This window comes from Pteropus medius, unplaced genomic scaffold, assembly GCF_902729225.1.
Source record: "Pteropus medius unplaced genomic scaffold, Ma_sr-lr_union100, whole genome shotgun sequence".
Classification (NCBI taxonomy): Eukaryota; Metazoa; Chordata; class Mammalia; order Chiroptera; family Pteropodidae; genus Pteropus; species Pteropus medius.
Window position 1 is genome coordinate 4,068,907 of NW_024352149.1, and position 16,178 is coordinate 4,085,084.

General features: G+C 40.3%; 1 protein-coding gene across 9 annotated transcripts in view; it reads right to left on the reverse strand.

Annotated features, from left to right (window-relative positions):
• The window catches only part of UTRN (utrophin), a 446,059-nt gene that overhangs the window by 395,035 nt on the left and 34,846 nt on the right, over window positions 1-16,178 (reverse strand). For 5 of the 9 annotated variants that reach the window (XM_039846977.1, XM_039846974.1, XM_039846980.1 and 2 more), the window contains exon 1: window positions 302-448. The exons of 3 other annotated variants lie outside the window; for them this stretch is intronic. In XM_039846977.1, coding sequence (XP_039702911.1) covers window positions 302-386 — 85 coding nt within the window. In that variant the 5' untranslated portion in view covers window positions 387-448. Of the gene's footprint in view, window positions 1-301; window positions 449-12,248; window positions 12,334-16,178 lie in introns of those variants that run through there. One more of the 9 variants, XM_039846979.1, reaches the window with a different exon arrangement.

The window sequence follows — 16,178 nt, forward strand, 5'->3', positions numbered from 1 at the left end:
GAGGTGAAGCACATTTTTGGTTCCTTGAGCACTTTTTCCAAAGAAGCCAGTATCTGGCAAATAATTGCATTCTGAAGAAAAGGATGAAGCCGACAGCCCTGGTCTCCAGTATTTAGTCTGTAATAGATGCAGCGTCAGGAAGAACAGGCTGGGCTGTTCCCATCACCACTCAGGCCCTGCCTTCAGCAGCTTTGTTACTTAACAAACTGGGCTCAGTCAGTGACTGAGAGAGCCTTGTCTTCACTGACTTCTTCTTGTCAAAACCTCACAGGAGGGCAGCTATGCAAGATGACAAACTTACCTGGTGATTGCTTGTAGGCGACTTGCCCTGGCAAATCGAATCTGCACTTTTTCCAACGAAAGGAGGAGGCTGCCGGGCTGCTCATCACCTACATTTGCTTGAATGAGGAGGAAAAAGATGCAGAGGAAGTGGGACAACAAAAGCAGCCTGCGAACTGCACACTGGGATGTCCTGTGTAGGGGTGGCTTTTCTTTTTCCCATGAGAGGATCTGACTAAACCCAACCCAGTCTCCACTAAATACCAGACAGGAAGTTAACACTTAGCAGTTATTGAAAACTCCTTAGGTCATTTTAGGGTTTTTTGGTTTTTTTTTAATTGTCACAACTGAGAGCCTTTGAATATTTCTGATCTACTACAAAGACATGATAACTTTGCTTCCTGTTTTGACAACATCAGCTGGTAAGGGACACCTCCACCCACCTCTACCCACTATGTATATAAATAGAGGCTTTTGTCCTGGGTATACATCTGAGCTGAAGGGTTTGGTTACATATTAACTATACTTCAAATAATAAATTGGACTTGTTTCGCTTTAATATGCATATAGATCTTGGGGAAATGAAATGCAAAAGGATTTCTTCTTAAATTCCTTAGAAATTGCTGTTATGGAAAAAAATTAACCACACAGAATTCTAAAATAAGAGGTAACAATTTTGACTCATATTTCAAGACTATTCTATTTTGTGTATTTGCCTTGCTCTCTTGGCTACCGTTTATGTACATGTCATCCACGCACCTATAACAAGCAAGGAAAATCATTACCCATGTTATCTCACCCGTTCTCTTTTTCTCTCCTGTTTTCAAATAGAAACTTTTTACTTATAAGCAAAGATTTTCGTAGAATATGTACCCTTATCAGGAAACACAGGGGTTTAAATGAAAACCCATCTCCCTCCCTGCTACTAAGCCATAGAAAAGAGAACCAGTGGGCACCTGCCCCACTCTCTTCCTCTTTACCTCTGTATTTTTCCGAGATTAGAAACTGCGTGACTCTGGCAAAACAAGCCTCAATCTCCAAATCTGTAAAGTGGTAATAGTGGCCTCACCTGTCTCCTACGAGTCTTGTGAGGAAAGAGAGAAGCACGGTGATACAGATCATGTCACATAATCAAATCAAAGCCCAATTTACTTTTTTGGTGACAGCTTTACTGATTGATAGTGCACACTGTATGCAATTAACCCATTCAGAGTGTATAATTCAATGATTATTCCTATATTCACAGACTTGTGCATCCATCACCAAAATCAATTTTAGAACAAAGCGGTCATGCTCCATTTCTTCCTCCTCCCCTCCAGCCCTAGGCAAACCACGAAAATCTACTCTCAGTCTATCAATTTTTCTCTTCTGGGCATTTAATATAAATGAAATCATAGAATATGTGGTCCTTTTTTGACTGGCTCCTTTCACTTAGCATAACGTTTTTTAAGATTCATCCATGCTGCAGCACGTTCCAGTACTTCATTTCTTTTTATGGCTAATATTCCATTGTATGAACATCCCACATTTTATTTATTCACTCATCAGTTGATGGGTATTTGGGTTGTTTCTACCTGTAGGTTATGAATGATGCTGCTATGAGCACTCGTGCACAAGTTTTTCTGCTGACACGTTTTCACGGCTCTTGGGTATATACACTCAGGAGTGGAATAGCTGGTAGTAACTCTGTGGTGAACTTTCAGAAGAACTGCCAGACTCTTTTCCAAAGTGGCTCCATCGTCTTGCATTCCCACTAACAGTGCATGAAGGTTCCAATTTCTCCACACCCTCACCCACACTTACTATTATCTGTCCTTTTGATTATAGTAGCCATCCTACTAGATATGCACAGGTGACATCTCATTGTGGTTTGATTTGCAGTTCCCTGATGGTTATCAAAGCCCAGTTTTCACCAACAGCTCCAAAATGTCTCCATTTTTATAGGCAGGGCTAAATAGTCAAAAGGCAGAACACCAGTAAGGCTAAGGGACCACTTGATCAGAATGGATACTGGCCATAAGGCTACAGCACAACCTTGAAGGTGTCCAGCTTTAATAGTGGCTATTTTCAAACAGGTATAAAACAATTTCGATCTTTTTAACTAGTATAGTTGTATAGATTCCTAACAGCTAAATGTTGTTGGCCTTCTGGTAAGGAGCTGCTAAACCAGTTGGTCCTTCTTGCTCCACCAAAGGGCTGCTTAAGAAAACTTATCAGATGATGAACTTCTCAAAAGAAATAAGACATTTCTAACCTTTACGAAGCAGTTCTTCCCACCTGTCTTTCAGTATGTGTCTTCTTAAATAGAAACAGCCCCAATTAAGGCATCCTTTGGTAAGTAAATAGCTGTAATTATTTATAGGAAGAAATTTTAGACCAAATGTAAGATTGAAGATCTCACAAATTTTGAAGTAGCCAAGAGATCGACGAATCAGGATCTAGATACTAGCAATATTCTCCTCTTCCCTCTTAAAACTGATATTGGAAGAAGGATAGTAATTATTCTAATTCAAAGGGATTATCATTTTTTCTAATTCAAAAGGATTATCATTTTTTCTAATTCTAAAGGATTATCTAATCTTATTCCATCTAATTCAGAGGGACTGTCATTTTTTTCAGATCTTCTGATGTCTTAACAAATTCATATACGATGTTTTCTTTCCTAAAACATCCTATTTTCAGGTTTTAATTTTTTAATCCCTAAAAAAAAACTAAACAGGATAAAATCTACATAAAGCATTAAAACATACAAAAAGGCTACGAAGAGTAAAAAATAACTTTTTACCAATATAAGGCCTAAGGCCTTGCAACATATACTAATAAAATGATTCATTCATCTTCTAAGAAATTTTCCATGTCCCAGGGCTGCATATTGTAATCCACTGTTTTCTTTATTTCTTGGCATATATCTGACGATGAGACTGATCGCTGAAATTTCCTATGTCACAAAGAGAACTTTCCATTGTGGGAAATCTCTAAGACATTCACATTAAGCTAAGTGGAAACGTCATCACAGCTCAGGAAGAAATACGGTCTGCATTAAACAGTACAATGACTTCTAAACCAGATTCCATGCAGGAAAGGCAAACCATAGAACAAACACAAGTATAAAAGCTTCATTGGACTTTCTGTAAATACTGGACCGTAAAGAAAATCAGAAGCAAAATTCAGCTTATCAAAGACATCTGAAGCTTCTTCTAAAAAGACCTAATGGAAGGGCACTTTTTAGAACTGTTCTGTCATGTCAGAACCATTCTCTATTCACAGACCCCTGCTTCTGCTAGATTACACAGTGGCCTCATTTCTAGTTCTCGTGAAATCAATAGACCATTTATGTTGCAAGGATCTGTCTAGAGTATGCACTTTCTTATTGAATCTGGTGTTGACAGCAGTAATCAAATTTTGTACATACCACTAGCTCTATTATAGCTCAACAGTAACTGGCTGCCAGCCGAGGTCTACTCTCATCAAAAAGGAAAAACGGACTGGACTGGAGAGAGAATTACAGAACAAATCAGCTGAAACTACGGGAGACGGTGTAGAAGTGAGAGAGGGAAGCAAAGTCATTTGGAGACTAATCCTCTCTCCATTGGGAAGACGCACGCCCAGCAGCATCAGCACAGCCAAGACCAGTTAAACTGACACTGGCTATTAAAGGCACATATTTTCTTCCTTTTTTCTGTTATCTGCAAACCCTCTTGGCTTTGAACATCTTATTATATATAACTTTCAGTCCTAACTAACGAACCTACATCTAACTCTGCAGAGCAGCAGATAAAAGCTAGAGACAAACTACACCCTTCAATACCAGGGAAACCAAACACAAGGGAACACTGGAGTTACAGCACTTCCCCTGACCTCTCCAGACACCACTGGCTTCATTTTATAGCTCTTGTGTCTACACTTAAGCTACAAGCAAGCATTTTTCTCAGATCAGAAAAATCTTAACTTTATGATTAAAAAAATGAGGAGAGGGTAAAGATTTAACTTTGAAATTGTACTGGATTTGCATTTTTAGACTTCGAATTCTCCAAAAAAACCACACTCCTGCTAACAGATATTCTCTCCTTAAAGCAGCATAGTCGATGACATTTCCTGGTATAACAAAGCAACATTATTTCTTATTTTTTCCAAATTTCAAATAATTTTAGATTTAATCAAAAAAGTTGTAAAAATAGCACGCAGAGTTCTCCTCTTCCCTTCACTCAGCTTCCTCAAATGTCACCATCTTTATATAACCATACAATGATCAAGACCAGAGAATTAACATTGATGCAATACTATGAACTACTACTCTACAAATCTAACTCAAACTTTCCAGTTACCCCCTTTTTCTGCATCACAATTCAATCCAAGATCCTGCATATAAGCAATACTTCAAAAATCCAAAATATGTCCTTTCCAATAAATCATGCACTACCTACTGAACATTTCTGAGCCCTCCTCCCCCCCCAAAAATGTTGTTTCCTTTCATGCTAATGAGGTAGCGTCACATGAACTATTGAGTCTTCTAGGCTAGTATGTTCTTTTCCTCCACAATTCTCTTCATATCTAATCTGTCAATCTTGTCAACCTCATCTTGTAAACACAGCTCAAACAGCTTCACAATCCCTTGCCCAAAATCCTTGTGTCAGACATGTTCCCAAATCAGAACTTTCCCCATTTGAGAAAAGTTACAGAGCACATAGGCCATAGATTATATTAAAAAAAAACAAAAAAACAAAACAGTGAGACCCAGGAAAATTTCCCCTAATTAAACACATTAATACATCTGTAGCAAATATGTTGTGTTTTTTGAAGGGTGAGTGGGATAAATAAAGATTTTAAAAGCATCCCAGCAGTTCAGGTCAGATGTTGCCGCCAAATGAATTCAGGCCAGACTCAGGTTTCACCGCCAGATGAATTACAGACAATACCTACTGGTTTCCAGAGCACTTTTCGACTACAGTAACTGCAAACGACGGGGCCTGGACCTGGACCTATGAAATCCACAGCCTCATTCATCTCCTGCCCTATGTCGCCAGGTCCTCTTTCACTCCCTTTTCTTGGTAAAATAACCTACAATGTTCCCTCTGCCTCTAGGTTCTCTCTACTCCAATGCACACACCCACCCACCCCTACGAAGTACCCAGTGTGATCTTTCTAAAACACCTACAACTAACTCCCTAGCTTCAAAATTCTTAAAGATTTCCAATGAGAGGATGGAGATTGGAGTCTAACCTGCATGAGGTTTACTTTGCTCTCCATCGTCTGAGCTAACTCCCCCAACTGTCCAGACCACATACACAGCATTAAACCCAAGGAGCATACAAACACGAAAAAGTCAGTCTCTACCATCAATAATATCACGATCTACTTTATTCCCTTTAATATTTTCATCAAAGTAATTACTGTTTGCAACACAACTTCTCCAGTATTCAAAGAGCATGGTGGGATTTTTAACTCGTTTTTTTCTCACTAGGAAATGCTACGCTAGTTCTTGACCACATTAACTAACATTACTACCACATTATGAACAAAATCCCACATGTTGACATAAAAAGGATTTTTCACATGATTTTTAACAAGACATGTCTAAAAATACTCACTACACTACTGTTGGCATGGTTAAAACAATTACAAAAGCAAAAGTCAGGAAAACTTTTCTAAAAACAAGCAAATCCAAAAAAGTAACGTCAAGGATGGTATTTAATGGGCTAAGTGATTTCTCATGAGATTGTTTTTCCAAAGCACAAAGATATAAATAAAATCTGAAATCATGCTTTGTTTCCATATTAGTATATTAATGGAACCGAAGGACATTATAATCAACAAAATTATGTTAAACAAAAATCCCACAACCAGAGTTTAGAATTTATCCCCAACCACAGAGAGTCTGACCTCAGATGCCTACTTTAAAGAATGTGCCAATGAGAGAGGAAAGGAATCATATTTTAAGTATTTTTGAGTTTTATTTTCTAATGTGCAAACAAAAACACTGACTTGGAATGATGAATTTTTTAAAAATTCCTACAAGTTGTATTCCACAATAAAATTATAACCTTTCTTAACAATTATCTCAGGAAAACCGCACAAAAGCAGTGAGATTAAGAAGAAGAGTATCACCAAATGTCTCCATGACAGAGGTAGAGAGAGATGGCAGGTGCACACATCCTAGAGAGGTGGGGAGAGCACTGAGCAGGGAACCTGGGTTCCCTCCCACGGTGGCCCTTCTCTCACGACTATGTGTGTGTGTGTGTGTGCGCACATGCACGCATGTGTGTGTCAAGGGTTCTCACAAGCAGAGTTGCTTCCATACACACTACCAGCTGCCTGGAACCAGTTGAGGTCAGGCTCTACTGGCAACCTGTGGCAGAACAGGCTGACACTACATGGCTGCTGGATGAAGCCACCACTTTGCAGAAGCCGAGATCCAATCTGCCAGAGCGCTGGGAGGAACCCTGCAGTGCCAGCTGCGTAAAGCAGGGGTTCCCGGGGCAGCTACTCCAGCTACAAACATCTCACCCTAACAGAAGGAAGGAAGGTCATTGCCAGGTTCTTCAGGGAGCAGGAATAGTTATTTAGAGAATTCTTTTTAAGAGATGAATAAAACACAGATACTTAAAAAAGAAAGAAGAATTTTAAAACATTATTAAAAAGAAAAGGAGAGTGATTTTTCCGAATTGTCTACATATTCTGCTTGTACCGATCAGGTGAAAAATAAACGTCTTTTCTTATTGACCTTTCTATTGCCATCCCTTAGCACAGTGGTACATTGTAAGGACTTAACAAATGAACGTTTACTGAAAGAAGAGAGATGCGGAAGACATCAGAACAGGATTAACAGTAGACGAGGACAGTGAGAGGAATCCCCGCCAGCTCTCACGTCCAAATGGCACAGCACACGTGATCGGCCCCCCTGCAGAAGGGAAGCGGCATGGTCTATGACAAGAGCAAAATCAAAAGTAGCAGTTCTGGGGCAAACTCAGCAAGCCCAGTGCTGCAGAAAGGGACTCGGCAGGGGACTAGAGAGCTGTGGCCAGGTGAAGAGTACTTTCAGGAATATAAAAAGACGAATTTGGAAATAAAAGTCCTGTAAAAGTAGAGGCAACAGCATTGGCATCCTGCTGGGCTGTGAAGCAAAGGTCAGCAGGTAGGTTTTCTTGAAGTGCTGGCATTATAAGAAAAAACTTCTCCAGTTTCCAGAGGGTTCTAGAACCCTGAAGCTTCGTGGGAAAGTGTGCAGAGAAAAGCAGGGGAGTTATTCCTTTTTGTGAGCAGTAAACACATCTAGTGGGAGAAATGACCTAAGTGTCCCATAGGGCACATAGCCTATGGATCCCAATGTGTCACTCATAACACTTTGTCCCTTGGTCACCTTCAGTGACATTCTCAATTCAATGTCTTTCCGATGGAGCTCACATGCTGTTAAGCAAATCTGAGGATGCCAGCCTCTCAGAAGACAGGGGGTTTGACATGTGTGAGTTACCTGTATATTCAGCCTGCAGCTGATAACACACAAACAGTCTCTTCTAATCGTGGGCACACCCACTCACACTCCCATGTGTCATATCTCTCAACTTGGGAATGAGGCGTAATCATCTACTTGTGACAATTTCGGGCTGAGAGTGGGGAAAACTTGAAAGATCCAGGTAATCCGTAGGCAGAACAGATGCTGAGGAGACCAGGAGTATTTTAAATGAGTTACTGGATTTCTAAGGTGATACAGTTTCCAGGAAGTAACCAGGTGAGGAAAAGAGAAGGCACGTAATGGTTATCACTCAAGAATTTATGAGCCACGGGACTCAGCAACAAGGTTCCAGGGCCCAAGGCCCAGGGAGAAGCAATGGTGAGGGCCAGTCAGCCAACTGGTTTGTTTACTGAGCACCTATCCTGTTCCATGAAGTGCCGTGAAAAGAACCAGTTCCAGAGCCAGGCAAAGTGACACAACACCCCGTGCTACAGAAGGGAGTGTTGTGGCACTTGCTGTCGCTGCCTCGGCTGAAGCACGGAGACAGGCCAGAGCCTGCAGAGAGAAGCCAAGAGAGGGCAGAGGCTGAGTCAACGAGGTGGGAGTGAACAAGAGGCAAGAAACACACAACCAGCCTACTATTAAAGTATTCTAAGGAGTCACAAAGAACAGGGAGGAAGATGGGAGGGAGGAACCTGGAACAATACCGGAAGGTACAAAAGAGAAAAAGGCGATCCAGAAATAAGGAGACAGCAAAGGCAGGCCCTCTTCTTCCAGGGTCATCTTTGACGGTGAGGGAGACAGGCCGGAGCTGGCAGGTTGGGACCATTTGCGTGCCATTCCACACAAAGCTCCATTTTCCACAAAATGTTCCCCTCCAGAGGATTTCTGTGAGTAAAGCTGTCTATCTATAAAAGTATAAATAAAGCAAATATAACAAACTTGGTTTTAAATTAGGAATTTGGACCAAAATAACTCCCCGGTGGTTGACAATTCAGTAGAGTGCCAGGACTGCCCGTATCCCTGTTGGAACGTCAGTGTGTAATTTGGTCAGTTGAAGCTGACCAACTTAAGGGACCTCTGAACTTGAAAGCCCTTTCGCATTTATTTTCATTGATGCCTGCAAAATTCTTACAAGTGCAGCTCTGTCAATACCTCAACTCTCCTTTGAAAAATGAGGTAACTGAGGTTTGTTAACACGGAGTGAAACGCCAAATTCATGCTGTGTGTTCTTAACCTCAGGACCAGCTCCCAGCTCCCAGCTCCCAGCCCCGCAGCCTTCCCTTCTACCCTCTCCAGGGCCTTCTAAAGTGAGTTTCAACAGCACTGAACCAACAAGAAGCCCAGCGATTTCAAAGTTACTTTTCTGAAAGTAAATGATACTATAGAATACTTCCTCCCTTCCTCAGAGTCACAGCCAAAAACCAGATGACACCAAGAGGAAATGCATGTTCCTCAATAGCAGTAAGGTTCCAGGTATCAGGTGGCAGCAGCAGCTGCTGAAATCTGGCCCCACCCCCTTTGCAGTCCCAAACTCTGGCACCGACACAAGCCTCAGAACCTGAAGGCCTCTCCGATGTGAGATTTTCAGCAACAGAACAACAAAAAAAAAGGAACCCCATACTTCCATTCCCGAGGGTGTTAAAATCATAGCCCTGAAGGAACAACAGGTTACTCTTCGCATGAGTTACTAATCTGACTCCCTCCGCACCGGAAGATGGGGGAGGAAAAGGAAATGAAAGCAAGTGACTCTAGGTTCTGAATTTCATATGCAAGAATAGCCAGCAACAGGTGCAGCGTTCCGGTGAAATGACGACTCCCCGAACATCTTTCGCCCCTGCAGCACAGAGCCCAAGCATAGAAACTCAACACTAGATTAGCAATGATGTCAGAAGTGTAAATCATCGTGCCCTAGCCAGTAGCAGTTTTGAAAAAAAATGCAAACAGACCAAACAATATTTCTCTGCTGACATGTGACTTCTTTTACATAGTGCTCTCCTAAAACCGTTTACTGTAAAATAATTTAAATGTTGGTCACTAAAATTTAAAAAAAAAAAAAACATTTTTTAATGCCTGGTGACTAGCATAACACCTGGCATATAGGAAGTGGGCAATAAATATTTACTGAATGAATGAGTGAAATAAATAAGCAGGTAAACAAAAAGTTATTTTTACAAAACACGATAACCAATGAACATATCGGAGATGCCAACCACCCATCCCCTGGCTGAAGACCTTTGAGATTAAAAGATCTATCAGAAAATTTTCACTTGGAGAAAGGAAAACCAACAGAGGAAAACAATCAAAATCATTTGAGCAATCCACCTTTAGATTTTCCTTCCTTTTAATATGTCATTTCACAAAACATTCTTCACCTGCCATTACTATAGTTTACAAAATAAATTTTGTTGTATAATCTTTTCAACAAGATAAAAATAACCCGCTGATTATTTGTTATAGAAAATGTGATATATGTGACATGTTATTAGAAAAATGAGTACGGTTAAGATAGAGTTAAAACGAAGCCATTTTATGAGCTATCAAAACTGACAGGAGTAGAGGAAAATCTTAATGAAATGGAGCCCAGAGATGAGAATGTCTGTTATGTGAATATTGCATTAAAAAAAAAAAAAAAACATTATCAGTGTGAGAACATTACTGATTCATATAAGATAAACGGCTTAAATAATAATTATAAAAATAAGGTTTCAAAGCAGATAAAAATATATCATCAAAATTATCAGGTGATGCCATAAAAGTGAGAATTACGAAGAAAAATATAGTGTAATAAATAATTTTACAAAATTACCATAAAGAATAACTCAATTTAATAACACTCTTCGTTCAATTTTCTTTAAATTCTTGAATTTCTCTTTTGTTTTTAAGTTTCAAGTATTCTCAGTAGAATTTCTCTCATCCCTATGTGTTTAATTTAAAGAATCAGATTCTTCAAATCATTCTTTCCAAGATCCAAAATAACTCCCACTTTATTTTACCTCCAAGTAATACCCAAAGGTCTTGAATAAAATTCTTAGCTGACATGCTAAATGCCTAGTTAAGAATTAGCTCAAACTTCAAAGAATAAACTGGAATAGCAAATCCATTAAGAGTGTTTTTGTTTTTTAAATGACATCTACTCATTCATTATTCGAAAGGATCCATCATTCCAACAGGCCATAGGCTGTGTTAGGCACTACAGATAGCAGTAAATGAGAATATCTTGGTTCCTGCCCTTCCAGAGATCACAGTCTGGGGACCTGTCAACAACGAAGTAAACAAAGCAAATAGCATTCTGACAACAGTGCTGAAGCAAGCAACAGGACAGGTAACAGGAGATAAGAAGATGAAATCTACTTCAGATGAGCAGTCAGGACAGGCATCTTGGAAGAGGTGCAATTCAATCCAATGTCCAATCCCAGAAAGAACAGAAAGGAATAGCCAAGAGCTGGAGGTCGGGTATTTCAGGCAGAGAAAAGAGCCTGCAAAGAGGCTGTTCCAGCTACAAGCCAGACACACGGTGATGGGCAGAGACAAGAGAGGTGTATAAATACGGAAACGGCATCTCACCGTGTGATTCAACCAATGTGCCTTTGCCTTTACACGCTTTCCCATCAGCCTGGAATCCCTCCCTTCTACTCTCTCCTCTGCCACCTCTAAAGTCCCTCCTCCAGAAAACATTTCCTGACCCTCCAAGGAAGAGGAAAAGTCCAGGAGTTAATTCCTCCTAAACCACAGTCCCACAATACCTGGTACGTGCCACTATCACACCGCTTACCACGCTGCACGGAACGGCTGCGTTCAAGGGCCTATAAGCAGGGATCTTGCCCTGTATCTGTCTTGGCTTCCCAGCAGTCTATCATGGAACCTAGCACCAGCAGATACGCGATAAATGACAAGTGAGTGAGTGGCCAAACCAAGAGAAAAATGGACAAATCAAACGAAGGCAGGAGCGCCAATAACACGAATTCATTACTGGGTGCTGGAGATTTGAAAGCACACCGTGGTTACCACTCATTAAGCAATTCATAGTTTGAGGGACAAGATGGCTTCTATCCCCACATGATTATCATACAACAAACACTTTGGGGCAAATCTTCTTGTACCACAGAGAAGTGACAGAATAATTTTCAGCACATCATTAGACATCGGACTGATCCATTCGCATTTGACAAACACGCATTAGATGCCAGGCTCTGTACTAGGCTCTGAGGCTGACAGTGGCCCCGTCCTAGAAGATCTACAAAGCTAGTAAGCAGAACAAATTATATTTCCAAAATGTGGTTAATGACTGACATCGTAAGATTCTTTACATGCAACTTATTTCTTTCATAATATTATTAACAGAAAATGTGTTGTTTTTTCTTTAATTCCAAGGTCACCCAGAAGACAAAATCATTTAGACTCTGTTGTTCGGTAATGTTCACACTAACTCCGGGCTCACTGCGTCATGCCTAAGTTTCCTTTCTACAACCGATGGACAAAAGGTTAAGTAATCACATTTTAAGCGAGTCTGCTTTACCTGCCTGTGACTCCTCGCCGTCTCCATGTGTAGAATCTGATGTCACTTCCATTTCTCCTGGGCTCAGCATGTCCTCCAAAAGCAGTTAAGATTCACAAACCAACCATGCATGCTTTCTAAAGTGACAAAGATATGTACCATTCGGCTGGAGAAGGTGCTTTGATGCAGTCAAATTGAAAAACAAGGCCAAACAGCATGGGAATCTTGGAGAGAGGAGTCCCTCCCAACTGCCCCAACCAGAATGGTGACATTCCTGCCTCCTGCACAGCCCAATCCTCATCTACTCTGTCTGAGCCTCTGCCAGGCCCTGGGGCCTGTCACTTCAAATCCTGACCTGTGACAGCACTTATCTGCCTAGGGACACTGAGGTATGCGTTTCTACAAACACTGCTGTTCAAATGGCTCCGAACACACAGAAGCCAAGCCCTTCCTCACTTCTTATCAGGTTTTCCTTCCATTCAAGCCAAATGAAAATTTGGGTGAGGAAAAATGTTTACGAATTAAACAATATTTTTAAATATTCCTAAAGTGTCTAGCTCTTGCAAGAGAACTTGTTCTCATAACTTTTACAACCGATTTTTCAGCATATATATGCCAAACTAATCTGTAAAGCTTTTAGGGAGCCATCCATTAATATACTAAATAATACATGCCACCAAGCAACCTCAATGCACAGCCCGCTGCTCACTTCCCTCCCACCGCTGTCCTCATTCGGATTTTCCCACAGGCCAAGGTCTGCCCTACTCCGGGCCTGCACACGAGGGCACTGCCCTCAGCCAGTGCCCTCTACCCTCATCAAGAGGCAACTGAAACATGGCTTCTTTCAGGCCTTCCCTCCACACTAGCACCCTTCTGAGGTCTGGCAACGCCCCATCAAGGCACACGCTCATAGCACTGCAGTATTTTCACCCCCAGGCAACTAAACACCTATCTGTATATTCTGCACCTTGGTGTCTGTTTCTTCTACTAGTCTACACGCTCCAGAAACCGGACATCATGACTTTAGTATTCATCCATTTTCTTGACCTTACCCAGTACCGTGCTTGACATTTGGGGCACTCTACAAAGAGTTATTCCTGTATCAGATTCTCTCTACAAAGATACTCTTCGTGGCACACCGCTATCATTGCCAAGCTCTAAGGAAACAAGTGTTCATTGTAAGTCATCGACTTCGTCAAGGGTTATCACAATGCAGGGGGGAATCCATGAACTTGGACAGGAAGAAAAATTAGATATTTTTCACCAACCTTCAACAGAAATTTGTATCTCTTTCTATTACAGACATAAGTCACAAAGCACACTATCTGTAACACCTTTGACTGTGTCACCAACGAAAATCATAGCCATTTTCATATCGTCACAGCTAAAAAATCATTTAGCTCATCACCTTAAAAAATATAGCAGCTACTGGACCCACTGTTGGATCTTGTCATTGACTGTACTAACAAAAAATAAATATTACTCTATCACGAGCTTCTTAAGTATTTTGTAACTAAATTTCTCTATAACTGGTTTTCCTTTGTAATGCCACACTTTATTTTATTCATTTTAAAACATTTTTATGGATTCACAAAACTGCTAATGGGTCCATGTGTTTAAAAAAAAGGGGGGGCGGGAAGGGGTGATGAGGATAAAGAATGAAAACCCTGATCTACATCATCACGAGATATAAACATACGACGTACCAAGAAACACTTATATTCTGTTCTCAATGGTTTGAACATAATTTTACTCGCTGGGAAAAGGAGTAAAAAAATGTCCTAAAAGAAAGATAATTTGAAACAGAATTAGTAAATTAAGAAGTCGTTTTTACAATCAATAAAAATATTTCATTAGTTTTGTTACAAAACGACTATGAAAGAGGAAATTCTTGAGGGACAGTTACAAGTTTAATAACTCATGTACAGTTCAACCATTAGACATCCTTGACATATTCTTGAAAATGATAAAACTTCTCTCATTTTTTTTAAAAGACTCATCTCTGAGCCACCAAGCCCCTCAGGTTTGCAAAGTGAGGATACTAGGCAAGTAGGATTCCAAAATATAACACACTCTTATTTCTACCAGGTGTTTCCATAGTTACGACCCGCCCATTGGAGATTCGCTCCACCTTATTTCTGCATCAGTTCTGTGAATATACACACATATCCACCAGGAGGAGTGACAGAGTAATCACCAACACCTTACTGTAAGTTGCTTTAATCAGCCAGTCATCAATACCCCAGTAAAAAAGGAGCTCTGACAGAGAAGGGAGGGGCAGGCATGGATGGAGTTAGAAGGCCAGGGATAACAAATAGGGGCCAGGGGATAACATCTAGGGGCGTGGTCAGCAGAAAACAGTTCAGAAAAGGCACATAAATCAAATTTTGAACAACCACGATGGCAGCCAGCAGGCCCCACCTGCACTATTAGGATGGCTCTAGAAGGCCAAATATCACAGCCTTCCTCTCACACAAAGTGCAAGCTGATTGAGACAGTCAACTCAGCTGCTCCAGTTACATTCTCGCCCTCTCCCCCCAAAAGGAAAATAACAAGAAAGAAATTCTTACAGCCCTCAACTGTTTTGCCTCCTCCCATTTCTCCCTCCCTCACCCTCTCCCTGTTTACCCTAAAACTCAAGACACCAAATCCAAGGCCTACCTGTTTCAATCTACAGGTACCTCTCTTTCAGCATATTAACAAAACCCCCTAAACTTCACACAGTAAATGTAAATAAAACTAAAACCCTTCAAGAAATTCACACACCCTAACACTTCCAGCAGAATATGTCCTAGAAATCTGTGAAAACATTTTTTCTGAGACATAAATAAACCAAACGACCATCAACAATGGGATGAGATTTGAAGGAAAGTGAGCAGGAAATTTCCTTGAAGTCTAGGAAGTCCAGAGCAGCAGAAAGAATACTAAGTCTGAGACCACTGTTTAACCTTGGGAAAGTCACTTCCTCCCTCTTTGACTCAGTGTCCTCAATTATCAGGCAAAGGAAAAGTAGACTAGATGGTCCCTTAACGCATCTTCTAGCTCTAAAATTCTATGAAAGTCCATGTTGCCACAATAGCCATGCATGGTTTTGAGTGAGCAGGAAGAACAAGAGGCCGCATACATCTTAAATACATCAAGAGGTGCGGGAAAAGAGACCATTTCAGCTTGAAGGTCTGCTTGCTCTTAGCACTTACTCTTTGTCATTACTAGTAAACTAAAGATGTCTAACAGAAAATATTCCAATAATCGCTAGCATTACGGAAAGTATGTGGCTGTAATGTGAGGAGAAAACTGTCTCACATTAATTTGGATATTTATAATCGACATGTACATTGAATGATTTCTAAAGCCAAAAGGCTTGTCAGGTCTGGAAGAAGGTACAGGAAACACTGGGATAACCATGCCTAAAGGCAGCAAGAAATCGATGCTAAGAAAAGAAAGCTACGGAAACAATTTAGGAGACCATATTATTCACAGAGGTTTTTGTGATCGCCAAAGCAGCAACACTGTGTAGCATTTTCTATACCGTCAATAAAATTTTTCAACAAAATGATTTCCAAAGTAAATCTCCCATTATGTATCTCTCAATGTTTATCAATGTACATAAATGTACATAGTTTTTAAAATCAAATAAGACTATAACAAAATTCAACAGTTCTGCCTCAGTCCTGCTTTTAAGGAGCTACCCACTTCTGTCTGTTATCTATTTGTTCTGACATTCACTTATATATTTCTAAATACTATGTTTATACTATTTCAATTTTGTAAGTCAGACATTATTTATAGGATTTTTATTATAGTAATAAAGGATTTACCTCTCATATCCACTCTTTCAGTCTCTATTCAGCTTTTTGTTTCCAATATCATACTTTTAATTTACACTATTTCTTTCTTATTCTCTGAATCTCATTTTTTAATAGCATTCTGTTCTTGTTTCAAAGATCTAAT